The sequence below is a fragment of the Ambystoma mexicanum genome, chromosome 10 (assembly GCF_040938575.1).
Source record: "Ambystoma mexicanum isolate Mex_15411 chromosome 10, UKY_AmexF1_1, whole genome shotgun sequence".
Lineage (NCBI taxonomy): Eukaryota > Metazoa > Chordata > Amphibia > Caudata > Ambystomatidae > Ambystoma > Ambystoma mexicanum.
Window position 1 is genome coordinate 1,075,811,157 of NC_090932.1, and position 24,322 is coordinate 1,075,835,478.

The 24,322-nt window shown below is 45.2% G+C and overlaps 1 protein-coding gene across 2 annotated transcripts in view; it reads left to right on the top strand.

Moving 5' to 3' along the window:
• The window catches only part of ARHGAP25 (Rho GTPase activating protein 25), a 624,418-nt gene that overhangs the window by 543,298 nt on the left and 56,798 nt on the right, over positions 1-24,322 (top strand). For both annotated transcript variants that reach the window (XM_069618880.1, XM_069618881.1), the window contains one exon: positions 14,459-14,661. In XM_069618880.1, coding sequence (XP_069474981.1) covers positions 14,459-14,661 — 203 coding nt within the window. The remainder of the gene's footprint in view (positions 1-14,458; positions 14,662-24,322) is intronic.

The following is a 24,322-nucleotide window of genomic DNA, read 5'->3' on the forward strand; positions in this document are numbered from 1 at the left end:
GATGTTTTGCCCTGATACTGCCGCCATTTTGAGGAGGCCCTTGAAACTTGGTATATCGTAAGCTCTGTGTTCCCGGCACTCTCACACTGAATTTCGTACACTTGGCATTGCCAGGTCTGGATTAAAGTTAGTGCGCCCGAACCGGAGTATACATGGGGTTACTGTGTCGCCCAGTCATAGCGACAAACTTTGCAAGTTCATTGTAGCTGCGGTCCTCTGTGTCCTGAAGGCTGCTACAGTGGAACTGGCCTGATCCATCCACCAGGAATGGAGAAATCGCCACTGTCCCATTTGGGAATCAATGCTGTATCTTAATCACTGAAAGCCGCAGAGCTGTGAGATTACCGCATTTGAACCTGCAACCAAAGTGGACTTGATAGCCGAAGTTTGGTCCAGAGTGCGCCGGGGGTCGGTGAGTAATTTCAACCCTTGCCATTGCCCCCTAATGCATCCATCAATTTCTTACGTATGAGTGGCCCCTAGGGGGCCTCTCTCCTTTCCACTGCTAGTGCGAACTAGCAAACTATTCCCAACTCTTGGAATTGACTCTTCCCTCAAGTGGAGGTCCTCCTCGAATAGTGGGAACCTATTCTGCATCACCTCACCTACCTTCCTGAGCTGCTACAGCCCCTACAAAAGATCCTGTTTTGCCCATTTTAACTACAGCGTGTGCCAGCTTCGCAAGTACATTTGAGCATTAGGCTCCCCTCATTTTAAGGAGTGGACTGCCTTTCAGCTAGGACTGTGTTTGATGCAGAAGGGCCTAAAGACTATTTGCACAGCCTGCTTCCTTCCCTGTTTAGGTTGTGGACCCATTTGGTACATTCACCCTTTAGACCCCATTGGTCTTGTATATATGTGTATAGATAGGATTGTGTTGGTTTGATAGCATTGCTGTGATTTTCTTACTGTGTGTTGAATTGCAAAGGCCTTGGAATAAATGTATTTTTGATATATATATCTATCTATATATATATCAATATAAATGCGATGTATGCATTTTTTTCCCGTGTAAACCAATAAAGGAAGATAACAAGAAAACGAGAAAGCGTTGGTGTGGATTTTAAACCCCCCCCCCTTTTTTTGTCGATTTTGCTACCAGAAGGTAGAATTTGTCAATATATATATATATATTTTCAAAAAAACTGGCTTATCGTCAGTCATTTAAGGAGCACTCTCCTTCATACCAGGCTTCAAAAAAACTGGCTTATCGTCAGTCATTTAAGGAGCACTCTCCTTCATACCAGGCTTCAAAAAAATACGCGGTTATAAGCGTATCATTAATGGCTTCTTTATTAGCTTAAAATACATCTTCCATGCTTCCCAAGAAAATCGACGCGTTTCGCAGCATTACTTGCCGCTTGTTCACAACACCATTTTGCCACCACCAGATTGTTTAAATACAAACATATGCCTACAGACATGAAAATAGGACAAGGGAGTTCTACTTCAGTAAACATAGAAGATGGGACTTAATGTTGTTGACAATGCTGTCGGACATCTTTAAAGGGTTTTAAGTCCCTATGCTTTTGAGTTGCCTAATTCATGAACAAATAATCATGTCGACATAAATGCTAACCTCAAAGTGAATTGTCCTCATAATTTGAGCATTGTATTGCATTGATTATAACAAAGGTCCTGCATTAAAAATACTATGTTTAACAGAGTTACCATATATCTAACGACAACCCTTTATCATTCTTTGAAATGAGAATGTGCCTTTTATTCACACATAAAGTGCGTAATGCATAATAAAGTGACTAGTGCTAGCAGCTCACTAAAGTGCCTAGTGCTTTAGTGTTTTTCAGCCTTTAATTTTCATAAAGTGCTTAGTGCTAAAACTTCTATTCAGTGTGAAGATCTATTTCAATTTTTTGAACTAAGTTGCAACTCTCATTTACTCATCATTATCAATAGCCTGTGGCTATGTTTATTTAAATATACAAAAATCAATAGATAAAACTACACCTACATGGTGAAATCTAAAAAAAGGGGGGGGGGTGCCTATAAACCCAATAACAGCATACAATAAAGGTGCAATTTAAAAATATGCAACAATACATGGGTTTACACTTATTTAAACCCAATTTATGAAATTACTAATTTGCATAAGTCAATCCTTATAGGTAAGAGGTGCCAAGTTTACTTATATAAGAAAACGATGCTTAGATTAGTGCCCTAAAAAAGTGTACAGTTCTTCATCTATGTTATGCCCTTTGGGCTGTTTGGTTTCGAAGTCTAAAATGCAGCGGGTTTCTTGTTGTCTGAGCCTTCTTTCACGATCCCCCCCTCTAGGGTCATTCTCAATTGCACAAATTCCAAAGAAAGCAAAACTATTCATATTACTTTCGTGGCATTCAGTAAAATGTTTTGCCATAGGATAGTTCGCATCTTTGTTTTGTATGGCTCTAACATGTTGTTGGACCCTTATTTTTAGTTTACATTTGGTACTTCAAACATACCACTTTTTACATTCGCACACTAAGACGTAAACTACGTATTCAGTGTCACAGGTAATTTTTTCATTAATATGTTCGGTTGAACTTGTTACTGGATGCTTATAGGTAGCACAATTCATAGCAAATTTACATACATTGCATCTTGTGCATTTATAAAAACCTTTCTTGCGATTACTCAACCAGGCGCTTGCATCTTTGGCTTCCTCTTTACCCATAAAACTGTGGACGAATTTATCTTTAATTGAAATGTTTCTTCTATAACTGATCTCTGGATATTTCTTAAGCAAACCCCCGATATCTTTATCGATGGTTAGAACTTTCCAATGTTTCTTTAACACACGTTTGACCTCTGTTGTTTGTCTGTCATACGTTAGTATGAGACACACTTCCTCATTTGGTTTATTTGTAGTTTTTTGTTCTTTGTCAACCAAAAGGTTAAGTCTATCATGACTTCTAGCTTTTAAATATGCTCTTTCGATGACTCTTTTAGGGTAACATTGTTGTTGAAAATCTCTCGCCGTGATTTTGCTTTCTTCATCATATGTTTCGAGAGTTGTACTATTTCTTCTTATTCTTACAAACTCTCCATACGGTATACTCCAGATTAAACTCTTTGGATGCCCACTCTTGGCATGCAGTGGCGTGTTGGATCCCATGGGTTTTCTGTGTAATTCACATGTTAGATTTTGTTCCACTATTCTTAAATTCACATCCAAGAAGGTTATAAATGAATAACTATATATATATACACCAGACTGGGAGAGATTTGTAAGTGTCCTTTACTCTGTGTGCTCATTGAGGTCTTTCAGTCATCCTCACCCCTCCTGACCCTAGTCTTGGCCGCCACCATAGCTACCTTGATTGGTCTGGCTTGTCCAGACGGTTACCCTGTTCAAAGAAATTAGGCTGACCTTCTGAACCTCTGCCCTCCAGGTTAGAGTTCAGAAATCCATCTTAACAGTGCCTAAGGTGGGGTAGGTTCTAATAGGGTGTTCTTCAGGATGGTGAATATGATGACATTATGGTCAGAGCAAGGGCAGGTAGCATCAGAGAGGATGTTGGTCTTGCAGTTGGTATCAACTAGCCAGTCTAGTGTGCATTCATCTGTTGTGTCTAGGGTTAGTGATACGATGGGTGAACCCTAGAGCTTCGATAGTGTGGGCTAGGGCAAGTGAATTGTCATCGGTAGGGTTGTTGCGACCCAGATTTATATCACCTAGGAGTATGCTTCTGGAGGATGGCTTGCCATCAACAGAAAGGAGTTGCGCGACATCTTACTCGAAGAAAGGCACAGGACCTGGAGCTTTGTAGATAAGGTGGATTGTAAGTGTGGAGGTAGGAGACAAGGATAGTTTGATTGAAAGCAGTTCACCTGATTGGAGCCTCTGGTTGGGGATTTCTCTCATAGACAATTGGTTTTTAGCAATAAATGCTACTTCGCCACCTTTAGAGAGCTGTCTGTCCTCAAGATTGTGTATCTGTTTGGATGACTAAGGAGAGGGCTGGGCTAGCTGCTGAATGATGCCACGTTTCTGTGATGGCTATGAAGTGTAGGTTATTGGTGGTCGTGAGGTCTGCAATATCTAGGGCATGCGCGAGGAGGGATCTGGCATTGATCAGTGCTCCCTTGAGAGACGTATATCAACGGTATCAGATGTGTGTAGAGGGGCTGACAAGTTCAAGGTGATGGTGCTTTTGGCTAGAGAAGAGGAAGTAAGATCTGTAGTATGGGTATTGTATCAATTGGGATAAGTGGGGTTAGGCGAAGTCATAGTCAACGTACAATTGGCACCAGAAGAGACTGGGATAATAGCATTCATGTTGCAATTGCCATCACAGGGAGCGTAACTCTTCCCCTCTAATTCTCTTCCCCCTCCGTACCCTCCCCCTTTCATTCAATTTCCTCCCTCCAATCTCCTCATCTCTTCCCAAGCTCGTAATTTAGGCGTTCTCTTTGACTCCTCTCTCACCTTCTCCCAACACATTTCACTCACCTCCCGGACTTGCTGATACCACCTCTACAATATTCGCAAAATCCATCCCTCCCTCACATTCCACACTACCAAACTCCTAATCTCCTCTCTTATCTTTTTCTGCCTCTTCTACTGCTCTTCTCTACTCTTTGGACTTCCCGCATCTCATCTTGCCTCTCTAAAATCCATCTACCACTCTGCTGTTCGTACCCTTTGTCTCCTTACCTCCCGTAACTCCATCTCTACCTCGCTCTCTTACTTTGGCTGGCTACCATTTCACTTACAGCTAAAATTTTACTTTCTTTGCCTTATCTTCAAATCCCTCTATGGTCTTGCTCCTCCTTATCTCTCCTCCCTTCTCTACTTCTACTCCCCCTCCCGTTCCCTACGTTCCGCTGACCATTTCCTTCTCACTGTACCTCCACCCCCCTGTGCTTCCTCCCGTTTCCGCTCCTTCCAACTCCTTGCACCTCTGCACTGGAACTCACTCCCTCTCACAATCCGCTCTACCACGACCTTCACCTCATTTCGCACTTCCATTAAATCCCTCCTCCTCCATTCTCCTCCTTGAAACCTCCCCCTCTGCCCTCTCTACCCCCCTTCCTTCCCTTTGATTTTCTCTCTCCCCTCACCTGCCCCTCCTCTCTTTCCCTTCCATTTCCCTCGTCCAACTCATCACCACCCCCACCTAATCCCACTCCCCTTTCCTCCCTCTTTGCACTGTTTTGTCGAATGATTCATGATGTAATTTTGCTTCCACTGTTATTTTGTTATTGTTGTCATGTATTGTGTTGTTCCACTGTACAGCGCCTTGGTGTAAAGTGCTCTATAAATAAATAAATTAAATCAAATAAATCAAATCAAACGTGGGGCAGTAGCATTCATGTTACAAAAGGCATCTGAGGAACCTAGGGCAATAGAATTCATGTAAAAGTTGATTTCAGCAGATCCTGGGGCAATAGCATTCATGTTACAAGTGGCATCAGCGGAACCTGGGGCAATAGAATTCATGTTACAATTGGCATCAAAGGGACCTGGGGCAGTAGCATGTATGTTACAAAAGGCATCAGTAGGACCTAGGTCAGTAGTATTGATTAACAATAGGCAATTGTTTAGTCATGGGCACAAGTCTTCAAGATGCAATTAACAGTAGTGGACTAAGGGTCTAACGCATTGAGAGTGCAATTTGCAATCGGACAGTAAGTAGTAACCAACATCAATGTGCGTGCGATGGTAGTAGATACAATGGATGTAGGCTTGGTTGTGTGTGAGCTCACTGTAGGTTCAGATGAATTAGGTTTCAGAGTATGTAAGGCAGCGATAGTGCCAATGGAGGTGTGCTCCAGAATGCACAGGTCGTGTTTTGAGGTAGGGTATGCTTGTGGGTATTGGTTGAGGTACTGGCATCTAGGGAACAGGTTAGCAAGGTACTAATGGAGTTCAAAACTGCTAACGTGTATGGTGATTCTCTGCATGAGATTATTGCACTTTTCTCATTTGCGATGTTGCAAAAGGCACGAGAAAAAGAGGAAATTGGATCAATTTCCCTCTGGCCCCTGCTAACAGCGTTGGTGGAGCCGGGATACGTGAGAGTGACGAGGGCTGACGGGGAGACTGCCAGGATCTAAACTTTGGACTAGTGTGATTGGAGAAGGCTGTATTTTCCGGCAGATCGGGGAGAGGGTTGTGTGGAATCGATACTCTCTTTTGTGGGCCTTAGTCGTGAAGGAATGGTGCCAGGGTCGCTCGGTACAGGTGGCGGCAGCTCTCGTGGCAAGACATTAATTTCTTGAACCGGGAGTTAGGGGTGTGGGTGGACGATACTGTAGACCGAGGCTTAGCCGTGATGCCAAATGCCGGTTCTGAGATATCGTGACGCAAGGGGTAGTAGACGTCAGGAGGCTTTCAGTCGGTTTGGACAAGGCTTTAGATGTGATCTTGTGGGTGTGCTAGCGATGGAAGGCGTTGGGTAGAAAATACGATGGTGGAACATGGCATACTGGGGGAAGTGGTTGTGCCATTCTTAGGAAAATGGAGTTCTTGGGTCTTATGGCTGGGGCGTTACATACTGGGTAGGAGTGGTGGCTGGCCTGCTGTGGCCTGACAGGGCCAGACAAGAAGAGCATCACAAGGCCTTAAACGTGGGCCTTGAAAGTGGGCTGGCAGCGCCAGCTGGCTCCCATGGGGCTTGCTGTTTTCTTGCAAAATAGCCCAATACAATCTCACCAAAGGCAAACTAATCAGCCTGCAAGCCTCGGAGAGGTGGGTCGGCCATCTTAGAGTGGATGCAGCAAATCCCAACATGGCTTACCTTCACTTCTTGGTCTTTGATAGCAGGATCATAGAGGCACTTCTGTGCCTTGTTGTTGTTGTGCATACAGGGCCAGACAGGGAGATGAGAAATTATTTGGGCGAACATGGCATTGAAAACCACAGGAGTTCACTGTACTTTCCAAATAAACATGGATTGGTAGAGTGAGTGAATAGGATAGTCAAGGAATCTATACAATTGGCATTCGCTAATGGACTGAATTGGGAAGTGACGGTGCATGAGGTGATGTTGCATGCTTGTGGGATGTTTTTACCCATGCATCCAAGCCCTACCATAAAACTGTGCAGTACTGGCATGGAAAACATCATGATGGCCAGAACTCCCCAGAGAGTGCACAGGGAAAACATGAAGAATAGGCTGCCACCCATTTTTGCCTATGTTGTGAGCACAGGAGGGCACTGCCTAAAACCACCATTGGGCTACACACACAGTAGCCTGAAACCATTGGGAATGGCAATGCTGATTGCCAAAAAGCAACTCAGAACTGTGGGGAATTCATTTTCTTAATCCCAAAAATGGTTGCAATACCAGTACTCACCACTATCAGAAAGCCGGCGTTTTAAAACCACCAGACTTTTGTGTAAAACTGAACAAATTAAACAAAACCAGGCCAAGGAAAGACTTGCTAAGAGGTGGATACAATGTAAAACTATATTCTGAAATGACTTGAAGGAAGTAATTATTTAATGTATATGTAAAAATTGTAAGTTTGATTCAAACTGGGAACTAAAGTGACATTTAGCTGAATTCTGCCTGACAACTACCCCCGGCAGGAGAAACCTCCTCAGCCACTCTTCCCAGGCCTAGCTGCATCCTGCTTCCTCACCAAAAGGAGTTGACACCTCTCTGATTAGATTAGGGGTGGAGCAACTGGGAACTGGAAGGGACAGAACAATGCAACTTCCTTGACTCAGGCAAATGTTATATTGGGGGCGTCGTAAAGTGGCTTCCTCTTGGGGGAAACTGGGAGGGGCAGTGCCTCTGCCAGCCAGCTGAGCTTGGGGGAAGTGGGTAAACCAGTTATTCCACCATGTGATGTGGGAAGCCACACCCCTTTTTGACCAGGGCATACTTTTAAAAAGATGGATAATTCATAGTACGGACCTGTCAAAATTATATAAATAATATCATTATTCTTGTGATTTTTCTGTGCACATTTTAAGAGGTGTTAGGACCCTTTGGTATGTTCCTGGGGATAGTAGCGGAAAAAAGGTTGCTACTCCAAATGTATGCATGTTAAAAATCTGACACTTTATCATCTGTAACCCATATCCTTGGTGCACATTTGTGTACAATCTGGAAAGGTTTAGAGGTCGTTATCTGGATGAAAAGGGGAGAATTCTGTCATCAGTGGACACGACATAGTACAAAGACAGGGATCGGATGGTTTGGTGCTACAGAAAATATGTTAACTGGACCTATAATATTAGAAAAATGGTACATAGATAAATATGTATTTGGGTCAGAAATAGATTTGTGTGCAAATTGACCAGGGGAGGATCCTCTGACCCATAAACAGACCTCATCATGATGACAATCCATTTCCTTCCCCCAATCATGGGAGAGGGGAGAATTGGGCCAATGACAAGTAGAGAGGGGCAGGCTTAGCTAGGCCCAGGTACACACCCATTTTCAAAACACATAAAAAGAGACTGCTGGGACAGCTAGAGACATTCAATTCCATTTGCTGCGTAGCATGCTGACCGACGACTTCACATCCAGAGATCCAGACTTCAAATCCATCAATCTCCAGAACCTGTAGCAGAAATTAACTCCAGAATTTGTAGCAGAGAGGCCTGAATCCACCAGCTGAATCCTCTTCAGCAGGCCTCAAAACCAACCAAACTATTCAACAGCCGGGCGAGCTGTTTGAATTTTTGCCAAGAATTTTTGCAAGAACCTGTAGCAGTATCCAGAAAGCAGTGCTGTATCCGGAACATGAGAGAACCACAAACCAAACCGTTGTGAGCAGATCCGGTGCTTGACAGACCCAGAGAGCAGAGCTGACCCAGATAGCCGGGACTTCGGAACCACCCGCCGGAAGTCCCGTCCAACCTGACCAGACCGTGACGAGGCCTATTTCAAATTGATATTGTGAGTACCTAGCAGAACTGTGCAGAACCAATCTCTTAGTTAAAATAATCTAATCCAAACTATTTTAACCTAAGTAGAACAGCCTCCTAGAAATCGAGTCATCTGTCATTTTTAAAGCTGCACAACTGTCACCTGACAATTCTGCAGCTGCAAGCTGTCACCTGTCATTTTGAGTTTTACTTTAAATCCGAAAATCTACCTTTATTAAATCATCCGTATCTCTGGAACCGTTTGGGCTAGGAACGTGGTTTAACTTTCATTTTAAAGCTGTGATTTTAGGCTTTCCAACAAACCTAGAACTGACTTCTTACTCTTTATACTTTTCCCGCAATCACGATTTACGCACGTGCGAAATTTACTGCGATTTGCGATTTTGGCTAAATTTCTCCACTTGTCAAAATAGCAGCTCCATTCTTTCTTTTGTTAAAATACACTTGCAACTTGGTAATAACTCATAGAGCATTGCTAAAGTGAGCCTGAACTAATACCAACAAGCATCTCTCACTCACCCGGAACCTCTAGAGGGAATTAAAAGCAATTTTAGCACCTTTTCACTTCCTTGCAAACCACATTAAAGTAATTCGCCTGTGTTTAAAGCTCATCCCTGTTTTCTCTAATCTTGCTGGGGGAACTAGAACTGTGTATTGCATTATAAAGTGTGATTTTTGGGATTCTTGAAGACTGTGTGCTCTTCTTCCATTTCTTGTATTGCATAGGGGGGTAGTGAATTGTCAAAAGAAAAAGTGATCATATTACCTTTTGCTAAAATCATAACAAGTTATTTCTGTACTGCATTTTATTCCACCTTGCATTTCCTTGAAACCATCAAGCATTTTCAGCTACCTCATTCTCTACACTACTCCTAAGTAACCAAATCAGTGTACCCCTGTAACATTATCCATTGTTGATCACGGTCGTATTCTGAAGTGTGATATCAGTTATCAATTTATTTATAAAGTGTGATAGATATATATTGTTGAATTGCCCAAATAAACCTTTTAAATTTGCAAAACAAACCTACTTCTTGGCTCAGTGGGGTCAGGGGGATTCTAAGAGGGGGGTGTGATAAAAGGGTTGTCATCCAGAGTACTGAACTGGATATAAAAATACATCAATAAGGGTTTTCCTCAGCATCCCAAACTAGGCATCAACTTAGCTGTAGTGTTGATTGAATATCGCTTACAATACAGGGATACACCACATGTGACAACCGTCTCCATTTGCAAATACGAGAGGGAGAATAATGAATTCAAAGGTGTTCCCACATTGAATGGTAAAGGGGAGTGAGAGGATGAGCAAAAGGAATGATGAGTGCGAGAGTGGATATGCTGGAGGTGGTAGGAGGAATCGGGGAGAACCAGTGTGCTTGAGGCCTTTAGTGAAAGCCCTTCAAAGTACAAAAACCTTGTCCACAGTATTATGATCCTATTTAAGTGAGAATGGTGGGAAAGAGATGAGTTGAGACCATGGATGGAAAAAAATTGAATAATGATCATGTGGCAGTAATGAGAAACAAGGAAACCGCGCGTATAGCATATGGACATACAGGAAATGGCAATATAGGAGATGTCTATGTTTATGTATACCACTATGGTCCTGATTCACAGAACGTTTTCCTATGAGATTGCGCCATTATAAAACGCTTCTGTGAATCAGGCCCTATGTGTTTATTTAGCGCCAAAGCATGCGGACATCAGGCTACTATATGGAGACAAAAAAATGGGACAGACTGGACGAAGACCAACATGAAGAGGGCAGGTGAGGCCAGGCCTAAGCAAATAATCTAGTATTCAGATTTTTCCTAAAGGCAAAAGGATTTTTCCTTTTTCCTTCTCGCGTTCGTCAGGGAGAGACGGCAGCAACACCCCTGCCATACGGGGATTACACTCCACCGGGATACGAAATAGAGGGGAGGTTTATCACTCTATTTTCCGCCGATTGCGAAAAACAAATACTTTCACAAGCGGGTCCGGTGTGCAGAACCATAATTTAGACAACCCCACAGGACACCGTTTCTTTGGGTCCTGCAAAAAGGAATTTGGCCTCCTTTCACGGATAGGCGTGACTCTGCTCTAACCACCATTTCGCCAACAAAAAATTGAAGAAGACTCTGCTGCTTCACATATGTGTAATCCAGCTCAAAAGAGACATTTGCCTCCGATCCCCGGTCTGCAAATATAGCCAACTAATGTGAACAACCTTGAGGCGATTAACAACTAACATTTCTCCAATGAAAGTTCCCTTCCCCAAGTTCTTACTACTTGGAAAAACCACGTTTGAACATCAATCTGGGGTATAGATGAAGTAACAACTATACTGAACAAATTCTGTCCTGAAAATGGCCCATAAATTTAGGGGAAAAAGGACACTAGGGATAGTGTCTAATGTTTAATAAGGCCGAAACATGTCGACAATCTGAGACACCCACATTAATAAGCTTGGGTTCTCTTGAAACAAAGTGGTTATTAATGATATGCGCTGTTTTGTTTTACCCCTTTTCCAATGTGTGTATTGTGTTTTATGAATGTTGAAGAAAAATATTTTAACTGTGGTAATCATAACAAATGAGAATTATTTATTTTGTTATGATACACATTATTTTATTGATTCTCTGATACCTAATAAACTAATGTTGTGTAATGTTAACTTTTGTTGGCTCCTATTTTGTTTGGATGTGTAGAATTATTCAAACTACACATGTTTAGTTTGTAACCATCACCACTCTAATTGCGTGGCGGTGTAAAGAGGGGTAATCAGTCTCACTTTGCTCACCCACTCTTTTCTGACAAAAGCTCCCGTTTGAGTACTGATCCCCGCCATCAAAAAAATTGGGAACTTACCTGATTGAGGTAAGGCTTTAAAATATAGCAGTAAAACTCAGGAGATATTTTTTGGGCTCACATCAGTTTATGTCCTGGTACAATGTAAGTTGGCATTTGGTTGAAATGTGCATTTATTATTTAAAATTATAAAATAGCCTATAACATTTCAAGCTTTGTCCTGGTCTGTGAAAGCATACCCCGATAATGTCCCTGTCCTAGGCCCACATGCATAATGTGCAGGCTTGTCTTGGCACGACATCTGGGCTGGATCACAGACAGCTGTTGGTGATCTCATCAAAGGCAGGGAGTGTCACCAGTGCCAGCATTGCCACTATGCTTACAGCAAATACAATAAAGTACTGGAACAACAGGGAGACACATGGAAAAGCAGTCAGTGTGGTCAGGGGGGCACAGCATTCCAAATCCTCTGCTGACAATAGCAAAGCAAGGGATTTGTGATAACCCATTGATGGGGGGTGGGGAGCAGTGTCTGTTAAGCCAATGGAAGAATCTCATCGCAGAAATGCTGGAAGATGGGGTTATGAGGCCTCCTAGAGCATGAGGTTATGTATATGCCTAACTGATCGTAAGCCACCCCAACCCCAAAGACATGCAAAATCTGCAGGGCCCCTGAGAAAGGGGGTGAGTAGTCCCCAGAGCTTCGTGGTGGGCGGTAGAAGGTCAGGGGAGGGGTGAGAGTCAGCACTTGCAGGACCTACGAGGTGAGAAAAAGGGGCTTTGTGGCTGGAGCTGTTGCTGCTTAGTCAGGATGCAGGGGTAGCCCTGGAGAGCCCAGCGTCATGATCCATTTTTGAAGACTGCTGGGGCTTTACCTTGGCAAGCCCTGACCAGTGCCACTGACCTGGTCTATCACTGGCAGCACTGCCAAGCTCCCAGCCCTGACTAAGCCATCTCTTCTGCTAACTTCAATCGCTACAGGTAGCAGCTCAAAGATATGCACATTGTACTGCTACTCAAAGAGGACTTATTATGGTCGCAGTGGAAACATCAAACACTGCCAATTATAGTCACTCCGATGCTGTGGGCAGACCACTGGGCCCACTGCTGGCCTAAATCACAGGACACAACTGCTCAAAGGGGTTCAAATAATTCCTTTACTCACAGACATGCCCTCGCGGTCACCTGCGAAACAGCAGAAACTCCTGCAATTGAAGGGACGTAGATAATATGTGCAGACCATTGGACCAACAGACCTCCGGACTCACCAATCCTTACACTTAGACAAAGCAGACTCACTGCCAGAGTCCTCCGATCAACACCTGGACACACCTCTAGAGTCCAATCAAGATTCAGCACTACACGGGCTTGCTGCCAGAGTCCTCTCACGACCATAACATATAAGAAGATTCTCTCTCTTTCTTCTGGTGTCTCTTGTACCAGAGCTTCCTTGCCTTTCCCTGGAGGAGTTGGATATGTTAGCTTTACATGGTTTCAATGGTGGACTTGGCTTGAGGGGCAATTGGTGTCCCTGGACGCACCCTCACACATCACTGTTCCCTCTGGTCCTTTATGCCTCGTCACTACCTATTGTGATCAGGTTATAAAGACGGCATGGGAGTCTTACATATAGGTACGAGGATTCAAAAATACCACTCACCGCATACACATCGCCACCCAGATGACACTAGCAGAACACTCAGAATACACACAGGCTACTTTCTGAGCATGCCATACCACACAACACACCTCTGGATCTCGCTTTCATCCTCACCCCATTCATAGGACACATCTCATTCCTTTAAATACACACTCGTTTACATACACACAACAGACAGTACACAACAAAAGTTGGAAAATATTGGAAGCTCAGTCTATTTTTCTCATGTCTGACACAAAGATCAATTCATGTATACCATTGTTTAATGCAGTATTACTAAGAAAAGGAAACCAAACTTGAAATGGTATCACTTTAACAAATAGCTTTTTAGTTTTTGTAGTTGTAAGAATACTCACTACGTTTTATTAAAGAATCAAATATGAATGTCAATGTATTTCTTGTTCTATGCACTGAAAACAATTAGCCAGTTGGTTCTCTGGTGAAATATTGGGCTCCACATTCTATACAAAGAGCTGTTGTTAAATCTGGAGCTGATGAAGAATAAAATGTCAAATTGTATTTAGTTGGAAATGTGCACCTCATGTCTTTTCTGTATATAGCTTGTTCAAGCGGCACATTGGAGCACTGGCTGAAGGGCGTGGTCTTGTTTTATATCATATTTCCTTTGGTTATGCTGTATACATGCAACCTGGAAGAGATATAGGGGGGGGGGAGGGGTGGATTGCAGAAGGGTCTTGAGATACATTGAGGGTAAACCTATAGTTTAACCATTATTCCTTTGTTTGCGTAGCAGCCTGTATATGTATTGGCCTGTCTTGCACAGCGGCAGTGTGGACAATAACAACAAATCCCTAACTTAAAAAGCCAATGTCATTATGGGAGTGTTGTGTGGAAAGCACTGTAGATACAATTGAGTTTGCTGAAGGGCAGACACTATAAAAAGGCGCAGCCTGGATGTTGTTGGTCCTGCTCTGGCATACATTTCAATAATGCCAATCTGTGAAATCATAAAACAGGTCAGTTTGCAGCTAATGTAACATTTATTCACTAGCTAAAGTCACTTGATCCAAATAGGAGCAACATTGGAACTTTGGCTAAATCATATAGTTCAGGGTTTCACCAAATAGTGGGGTGAGTCTTGTAGGGAACCCTGCTGGCAGTTGGAATTTTACAATGAAATGCTTATTCTTCTCTGGTAGGTGCCCCACAGATCCAGAAGCTCATGACAGTGATGATAAGTAGCCATGAGCAACTCTTCCCCAGATCCAAAGACATACAGATCTCATCACGCGCTCCGAAGAGTGACGCCAAAATGTCTGCAGTGCCGCGCAGCTCAGTTGGGTGGGATGCTGCAGAAGATATGATGCCTGGCAGGGCAGATGTTCTCAACAAAAGCCAAATGGTAAGAATCACCTTTGAGGAGCGGGGGTGACAGCTTTCACTTTTTCGAGACTTTTGAATATGTCAAAAATCCATTGTTTTTACCAGTGGAACTCCCACCTGCCCTGGACACTATACACTAGATTGTGGGAATTATCCAGTGCTGGAAGTGAAAATAAATCTCTATGGCATTCCACCTGGGCGTAGCTTACTGAGAAGCGTGGTCGTTCTGGGGTGGAGTGCTGGCATGCAAGTGATAGACATGTAAAAAAATCTGACAATTTCAGGGATTAAGTAAAATAACAGCAATGATTTGAAACATACTCAAATAAAATAATTATCCAAACTGGTGATATATAGTTACAATAAAATACTGTGGAAAGAAAGTATGATTATTATTTATGCACTATTACCCATTCCGAGTGGATTCCTGAAATTACCAACATGAGCCTGAAAAAATCTTAGCTCATCTCCTATTGTTAAAAACCCTACACGCAAATACCACTGTGAACTCCTGATCTCCTTCTTTTTCTGACAAGACCGCACCCAAACCCCTGTTGCTGGCATCCGTCGTCACCACATTTAACCTCAGTGCATTATAATTACTCAGAATGGGCATTTGATTGAGTCCTTTTCTGAATTCCAAAAACTCAATTTCGCAACGGCTATCCCACTCAAAATTCACTCTCTGCCAATTTCCTCATGTTAAAAGTCTTACTAGGTCTCCTGTTGTGTTCCTCTAAGTTTTTTCCATACACCAGTTACATCATCCTGGAAACAACATGTCTTGTTAGTCCAGGCAAAGTTGATACCTTATGCATTGGAACACAGGCAATGCTGATGCCAGGCCAAAAGGCATGTGTACACATTGAAACAGGCCCTCAGGCATAATAAAAGCAGTCAGGTTCTTTGATGAGGGGTGTAATTTCATTTGATGGTAAGCCGACTTTAAGTCTAAGGTGGAAAACCACTCAGCTTCTCCAATGGTTCCCAGCATTTCTGTGATATTGAGAAGGGGATGCCTGTCAGGCACTACACATTTATTAACTGCCCTCAGAACAATGCACAGTCTGAGTTTTCTGTTTGGTTTTCTTACCAACAGCAACGCGGAAACCCATTCCGCTGAATCCACTCTTTCTATAAATTCCTGCATCTTCATGAGTAATAATTCTTTCTGAACCTCATCCCTTACAGCAATAGGAAGGTTTGTCAATTTGTGAGTCACTGGAACGGCATTCTCTTGCATGCTTATTTTGTGCACAAAGTCTTCAAGGCATCCCAACTCATCTCTGAAAACCGTATGTCATACATCTTCCTCTCCTGATGTTCCATCAAATACGTTATTGTGGCCCTGTTCGCCTCCAACCACAAACATAACCTCTTCAGCATTAGTAACTAAATTGATATTGAGCCTCTTCTGGTGAGACCAACTCAGAAGGGGAGAGCTACCTTTGGTCGATACATAGACTGGATGTACGTGATTATTTCGAATAAGAATATTTCAAAGACAAAAATCTTGCATTCTAAATGTTTGTATTCGAAATAATCACCCCACTGCTAAATGTCCTTTCTACACCCCGCTCCCCCCACACCCTTACTAACCTTCTGATGGCACACTTCGCTATGTACCGCCGAGTCCCTGCTGTGCCAGTTCCCTCTGCTTCCGTGGATGGGAACCAGCGCTGCAGGTTCCTTTTCTTTTTTTTTTTTTTCAAAACTTTATTTTAGATGCGCGGGACACCCCGCCACCCCTGATTCCATTATAGCAAACAAGGGTGCGGGGGGTGTCCTCTGCTTTCGTTGTTCGCTATAATGAAAACCGAATGGCTAAAATGTTCAGCATTTTCGGCTGTATGTACAGCCGAAATCCGAACATTTCAACTATTTGTTTTTTTATTTACGATATTTTCGGTTGTTACCACATAGACCTATCCATTCCCTGAGCATTCCTTGAACTTCATGGTAGCCCAAAACCACCCTATCAGTTCAATATATTTCCCTCCGTACGCAACAGGATTTATGTCTATTTTCTTTAGCACAGAAAAGTAAGAGTCCTACGTTTAAGGACCAACGTGCCCCCTGCACACCACTAAACTGATACCAGTCAAACTTTAACTATAGTGTCAATATTGATTTCAGAGAGACTCTTTAAAGAAACCAGGAGTGTAAAAATGTGAAATATTTTAATCAAAATAATCACGGATCTGGCTTTGGAGTGGTTGACCTCATTCCTCCTGGACCGACACTCCCAGGTCCAACTTGGGTCCTTTCTGTTCACCACCTCTCTCCACATGTCCTGTTCCCCAGCACTATATCCTCTCACCCTGGCTCTTCAATGTCTACTTGGCCCCTTTGGCCCACCTGATCTCTACCTTCTCCTCTAACTTTCAGTGTTATGCAGATGACACTTAGCTCTCCTTCAGGCTCACCTCAGACTCCTCTTCTCTCTAGCTCATTCCTGACTGTCTATCCGCAATTAAGGATAGGTGTGCCTCCAACAATCTCTGCCTTAATGCCAATAAGACAGACCTTCTCATTGGGATCCCTGCTTCTGCTTTCCCTCTCTCACTCTGGCCACCCTCCTTGGGTTCCCTTCCATTGCATTCCTGTAGGGCAAAAAACCTTGGCGTCCTCTTCGATTCCACTCTCTCCTTCTCTCCTCACATCACAGACCTTGCCAAGAAAGCCCACTACAAGCTGCACCTCCTCAGAGGTATTCTGCCTTTTCCTACTTTCCCCCAGAAGCTCACTGTCTCCAGAGCCCTGGTTCTCTCTAGGCTTGACTACTGCAACAGCCTCTTTCTCAATCTGCCTTCCTCTACTCTCCGCCCTCTGCAACTAATCCAGAACAGGACTGCAAGACTTATCCATGGCCTCAAGCCCAGGGAACATATCTCTCAAGCCCTGAAATCTCTCTACTGGCTCCCAGTGGCTGCAAAGATCAAGATCAACACCCTCTGTAGCGTCCACAAGGCTTTCTGGGACCGGGGCATGCACTACATCCAACTCTCTCTTCCAAAATACCTTCCTTCTTGAGCCCTTCGCTCTGCTACCTCCAACTCTCTGAGGGTCAGACGCTTATCCAGGCAGAGAGCAATGCTGCCCTGATTGGACTTCCCCACCCTCTCCCTGGCACTTCACCTCTCTCCATTCCCCCTGCAGTTTGCGCTGTCGCACTTGCACAATCTGAATGACAAGGCCTAATAAGATTGTTTCTTTTGCCGCCCTACCCTCTTTGTCTTGTTGCCCCTAGAAACACTTGTGTACACACGCGTTATAAATGACGTATGATATCATACATTTAAAAACATTTTTAGCAACACATTACCCTTCCACAATCTGTCAAAAATTGTCTTTGGCTCTTCAGCATGAGAGTATACTTGGCATCTGAGTCGATGACCATCTCTAGTGTTAGCCCTTGAAGACGTATCTGAGCCAAGGTTTCTTAGTATCTGCATCACTGTCCTGTATTGACATTATTGCTTCCATCATCTCCACAATCATATATGTGGATTCTTCCAACTTCTCTCACAGTTCATCTAAATAGTCAGTATATTCTACCTTGCTCCTGCAACAATTGGTGCAGTGACCCTTACGGTTAAATTTGTTGCACAAAACCTTCAGTCCTGGACACTTGTCACTGTTGGCTAGATGAAAAAAACAGTCACACATAAAACACTTTTTTCTTTCTTCCCCTTCATTTCTATCTCTGCATAAGGTCTTTTTTCGCACAAACGTTTTCTTTTTCTTGTTCTTCTTTTCTTGAACAATTAAGAAGTAGATGATTCTCTCTTCTTTATGCCAGTGTCACCCCTTTTTTCCAGCTCCTTTACACACTTGCTAGTGTGTACTACTTCTTTGGCGACCCTGGAGAACTTCATCTAAGGACAGATTTCCTTCAACCACAAGGCCTCCCACACTTTCCCATCCTTGAATTCTAACATAAACTGATCTTGTAGCCGCTCCCCTACAGTAAACCCAAAATTCACATGTCGAAGTAATTGTTTCACCATGTTGCTGCACTATCTTTCTGAAATGATAACTCTCCAGCACAATGCTGTCTTTCTTATGCTAATGTTTGTCCAACATCGTTGTGCATATCTCATGATTAGTGAGACCTTCCGATTTTACTTCACTAAAAGCCAGCAAATTCTCAAATTGTTCTTGGCCATAACTCGTAATATGCTCACCTGAGTAATTCGGTCCATGTACAGCCACATAATGGTCAAACCGCTTCTTCCACTTCTTACACTTTTTCCATAGTATTTCAGGTTCCCCTTCCATTTCAAGAACGAATATGGGTGGTGGAACACTTGCATGATTCCTGTAACAATTTGGTCCTTGATGGTATCAAGTGTGGCCTTTCTTTTCTTCCTGGTATCACCCTTCTCCTTCTAATGTGTTAATCTATATTATTAACTATATTATTGTGCACTTTTTTTTGTTTTTGTTTTTCTTTTTCTTTGTTTTTTTCCTTTAAGTGAATATGTATCTGGTACACACCACCTCTTATTATTATTAACAGTGTGCATTTAAACAAAAGACGATTTTGCAAATGTCCATTCACCCAGTTTATTCCATTCGCTTGAAATATGTGCTTTTGCCTGAGCACACAATGTTAAACATCTGCTAATAACGAGCTTGTTCCTGCATAATCAGAAACATTGCCTTCAAAGCTTCAAAGCATTTTTTATGACTGTGCCGATTGCAGCACAGCTGGCATCATTCGTTGCTCAGCAACAGACAGTTTCTAACACCCCTCCTGCTAGCGTTACTCCTCATGCATCCACATGCTGCTGGGTGCTTTCCTCGGAAGCCGTGCTCTTCTCTGTGGTCGGTGCCACACAGTCCATGCACATGGACCCAAACAGATCTGACAAACAGGTAGAATGTGCTATTGCCGCTTCTCCTGGACACGGAATCTGCTCCCCCTGCTCCGGGTAGCCTCAGGGGATTTCAGCATGTTTCTGGCACGGGACTTGCAGAGTAAAACACAGCTACTTGGTGGGGTGCCGCTTGTTCGTGCCAGCTCACTGTCAGTGTAATAGTGACACTCCAAAGCGGTGAGTGAAGGAGTGTAATTTTATTAGCTTCCTCATGCCCCACTCTTCTTCAACTGCCACTTCTTTTGATATGGAGTCAGGAATGGTAGAATGAATTCATGTTCTGGAGAAAGTGCACAAAGAGAGAATGCTACTCCGATCTTTCTATTACTGGTTGCTGGTTTGCCCATGCAGCCCGGTGCGCCACCCCAGCATACAGAGCACACGAGACACAATGCTGTCCGTCCCGGCTCCATGGTCGCACTAGCGATCTGTGGCACACCCCGTTTATTACGTGCACATGCGGAGGAGTTGCGTCACTCTGCCGCGTGTGTGGCCTTAATGGGGCAGGCACCACACTCCTCCTTTTTCATAACAAAACAAAATGAAAAGGAGGCACACATTTATACTTTAAAAAATGTCACTGCACACATAACAACACCCCTTTATTTGCTTCCCTCCCAGTCCCACAAGTCTCCGCTCAGCCCATGGGCTGGGCCCGCCAGTTCAGGGGTCCAACACATAGTCACTGAGATGGGCAGGCTTCCCCTTGCCTACCCTCTCGGGCTACCTCCTGCCCGCCTCCCAGATCGGGCCCTCCTCACCTGCGTCCCCTCGGCCTAGGGGACTCAGTGGATGGGCAAGGCCACTGCCCTCAACTGGTATCTCGACACAACCTCTTCTCGGGGTCACCTTCAGCCTGGTCTCACCCACCTTCTTGAAAAAACGGGCATTTCGGGTAGCAGTGGCAGTCCCGTCAGATGCAGTCACAATCGATCCACGCACCACTACCATGTCCATGGGACCAGGCTCATAAGTCAGTTAGAGCTTGCTTTGTGGGTGCTGGTTCTTCACTAGAACTGATCACCGGGAATCAGCTGTGGGGGCGGAGTCCTCTTCTGACGTTCTTTCCCTCTGTCCTGAGTCTCCTTTCGCGCTCCACCTGAGCATCATCAGTCACGGCTGGTTCTCACTCCCTCACCTCAGGTATTAACCCCCTCGGGCACCGCCGAAACATTGCCTCCGCTGGTGCCACTCCAATTGACGCATGAGGGGTGGCCCTATACTCTCTCAGGAACTGGTACAGTGCCCATTGCAGGCAGTGGCCCTGGTCATGAGTGACGCAGAACACCTTGTTAAGAGTCCTCATGAACCTCTCAGCTTTGCCTTTGGCTCGGGGCCAGACCGGTGTAATTTTCCTGTGTTGTATGTCATACTCCTCCATCAACTGGGCAAAACTGTCCCCTTGGAATGACGGGCCATTGTCGGAGCACAGGGTCTGATGCAGCCCATGAGTGGCTAGGATCCTTTCCAGGGCAATGGCCACCTTGTCAAACAACACTGGTTCGATGAATTTGATCTCGGGGTACCGTGACCACTCATCCACCACCACCAAGAAGTGAGCGTCTGTGCCCGTGAACCCTAAGTCATCATGCACCTTCTCCCAGGGCCTTGTTCTTTGGGGCATTGTCTCAATAAGGGGCTCTTTCTGTGCTGGGGCAGCCGCCTGGCACCACACACAGGCCAACACAAACATTTCCACCCGTCTCTCAAGGTCAGGGAACGATACTTTCTGGCGTAATCTTGCTTTCGTCTTGGCAGTCCCTTGATGACCCTGGTGTGCCAGCTCAATTACTTGGGGGATCTTGCACATTCGTATCACTATGCGGTCTCCCCTGAGCAAAAGCCCTCACTCGACGAATGTCAGCTCCTCCTTCACTCTCCACAGCTGTTCCAGTGCTAACTAGGTCCCTTGTGTCGTTTGCGCCAAAGTGTCCACCACTGCCTTCCACGACCATTGCTGAAGGGCCACCTTCAGTATCAGGAAGCACTCATCCTCGGCTGCCGCCTTTTCGAGCTCTTGGAGCAGCACTGAGTTCAGGGTTGCCGATTCTGCGATTAGCTGTACATGCTCGTTAGCCTCCTCACTACTGATGTCTTCACGTCCTTCCACCCCGCCTCTGGGATGCCTAGACAGATAGTCCGATGAGTTGTTACTGCCCGGCCGGTACACCAGCGAGACCCCATACTCCAGGAGTGCCAGTATCCACCTTTCAATGCGGGCTGGAGGTTTGGATGACGAGCCAGCCATGATCGGCAGCATGTGCTTGTGGGTAGTCACCACTGTCACCGGCTGTCCCAGCACATACAGTCAAAAATGCTGACACCCCCACAAGACTCTCAGGGCCTCCCTCCCGATCTGCACGTAATGCTGCTCTATTTCTGACAGTTCCTTGCTTGCATAAGTGATCAGTCTGACCTCTCCTTGTGGGTCTGTTTAAGTGAGGACCGCACCCAGACCAAATGGGCTGGCGTCCACCACAATCTCTGATGTCAAGGACGGATCAAAAAATGCCATCAGTGCCCCTTTCACATCTTCAAACGTGGCCAGTTCTAGCAGACCCCACTGCCACGTTACATCTTTCTTGGTGAGACTTCTCAGGGGCTCCGACCTGGAGGCTAGGTTCCGGATGAAACTGCCACAGTATGTGACCATCCCCAGGAAGCTTCCGACTTCAGTTGTATTCTCTGGAGGCCTTGCCTCGACAATGTCCTTGACTTTCTGGGGGGTGGGTGACACACAAAGCTTAGGCGCTTGTATGTGTACAGGCCCCTGTGTGTGGTAAAGGTGGTAATGTATCTCGAATCTGGGTGCAACACCACCTGATGATAGCCCGCCTGCATTTCAAGCTTTGAAAAGAAACAAGCCTCTTGCTGTTCCGTGATGATGTTGTTGATAGTGGGCGTGAGGTGTCTCTCTCGCTTGATGGCCTTGTTCGGGAGCCTCATGTCGACACAGATCCTCACCGAGTCTGGTTGCGTTGGTTTCCTTGCGATGACTATGGGCGACAATCACATGGTAGGTCCATCCACCTTCTCGATGATGTCTAGCGCCACCAAATTGTCCAACTCTTTGTCCACCAGGTCCCGCAGATGGTATGGGACTCTGCAGTGCTTGAGGGCAATCGGCTGTATGGACTTCAGCGTTATGCAGCCTCATGGGTTCTCCGGCCATGCGGCCTATTCCTTCAAATAGCTGGCTGTACTTAGCGAGAAGTCCCTGTACATCTTCCACATACAAGGCATAGGCGAAGCTTACGATGCCCAATGCTTCTGCCACTGCACAGCTCAGGAGAATGTTGCTGCTTACACTCGTCACATAGAATCAAGCTTTGATGGATGACCCTCCGTGTTCAACCTTCGCCACAAATGCTCTGGACAATGAAATGGGCTGCTCCCCGCCAAAAGTGAATATTCATGCCCTGGGCTTCTGCAATACGGGTAGCGCCAGCATGGCAACGTAGTGCACCCTTGCCATTACGTTGACTGATGCGCCTGGGTCCACCAGCACAGGTACCGTTTACTCATTGACCTTCACGAGACACTGTAGCTGCCTCCTGGCGTAGCGCACTGACCCTGGATATGAAGAAAATGTTCTCCTCATCCTCTTCCTCCTCCTTGTGAGTCGAGCCATCTTCCCCTTGATCTACTTGGGAGACATGGGCAGGCGCTGTTGTCTAAGAAATCCTTCCCTTACCGGTCCCCTCTGCACCAGGACAGGCAACGGTGCCCTGTGGGGTGTGGATGATCATACCCGCACTTGAGGCAGGACTCGAGGGATCAGGCTCCTCTGTCACACTGGCTACCACTTGGTCGTCGGGCCCCTCTCCCTCCTTGACCTTGGCCCACGGCACACACCGTCTCCGTCTTCCCAGGTGCAATTGCTGCATCCATTTTGGATGCCCGCACCTCAGACACTTCATGGTACTGGCCCAGCACCAGTATGCGGGGCAGCGTGAGTCCCAGTCCCTGCAGCACCTACCTACTCAGCTTTTCAGATGAAAAACCCTGCATGGGTTGGTTCCTGATCATGGTCTGGGGTTTTTCCCAGGCACACGACATCAACATCCGGCAGAGGCGTCTATAGAACCTGTCCAGAGACTCATCGTTTTTCTGCCTGGCGCTACAAAAATGCTTGTAGTCCATGTTGGCTAATGGCATGAAGTTCTCGTGCAGCACATTCTTTGCTGCCGTGTATGATGCATCCACTGTCTGTAATGACTGAAGAACTTTATGCACTGCTGGTCCTGCTGAGCATAGAAGCATGGCCACTTTGCTGTCCTCATCTGTCTCACATGTGGCCCAGATATACATGTCCAGCCGATCTATCCTGAACCTCCACCTCGGTCCAAGGCTCAACGGGGCCCAAGAAATATCAAACTCAGGCATTGGTGTAAGTGCCCCTCTCTGTCTCGGCACATGCACACCCACTGGCGCCGCCTGGGGTCTTGCACCATCTTCCTGGTCACCCATGGTAGTGCGGGCACGAGCACCCCACGTGGAGACTGGAGCCGCAACTGACACTGGAGGGCAGAATGCACCAAAAAATAATTGAGTGTGCCGATGTCAGCCAACACTCCACCCTCAGGCTAGTTGTATTGATTGCCCCTCCACCAAGTCCACACAGCAAGAAGATGTGTTCCCTAGCACACAGTCCAGAACGTCAGAAATTTGAGCATGCAAATAATTGCCACCACTCCACCCTCGGGCTTGCTGTAGTGATTGCCCCTCGACTAATGTCCAAACAGCTAGGAATATGGAATAACCTGGTAAGCACACAGGCCAGAGGTCCCAAAAATT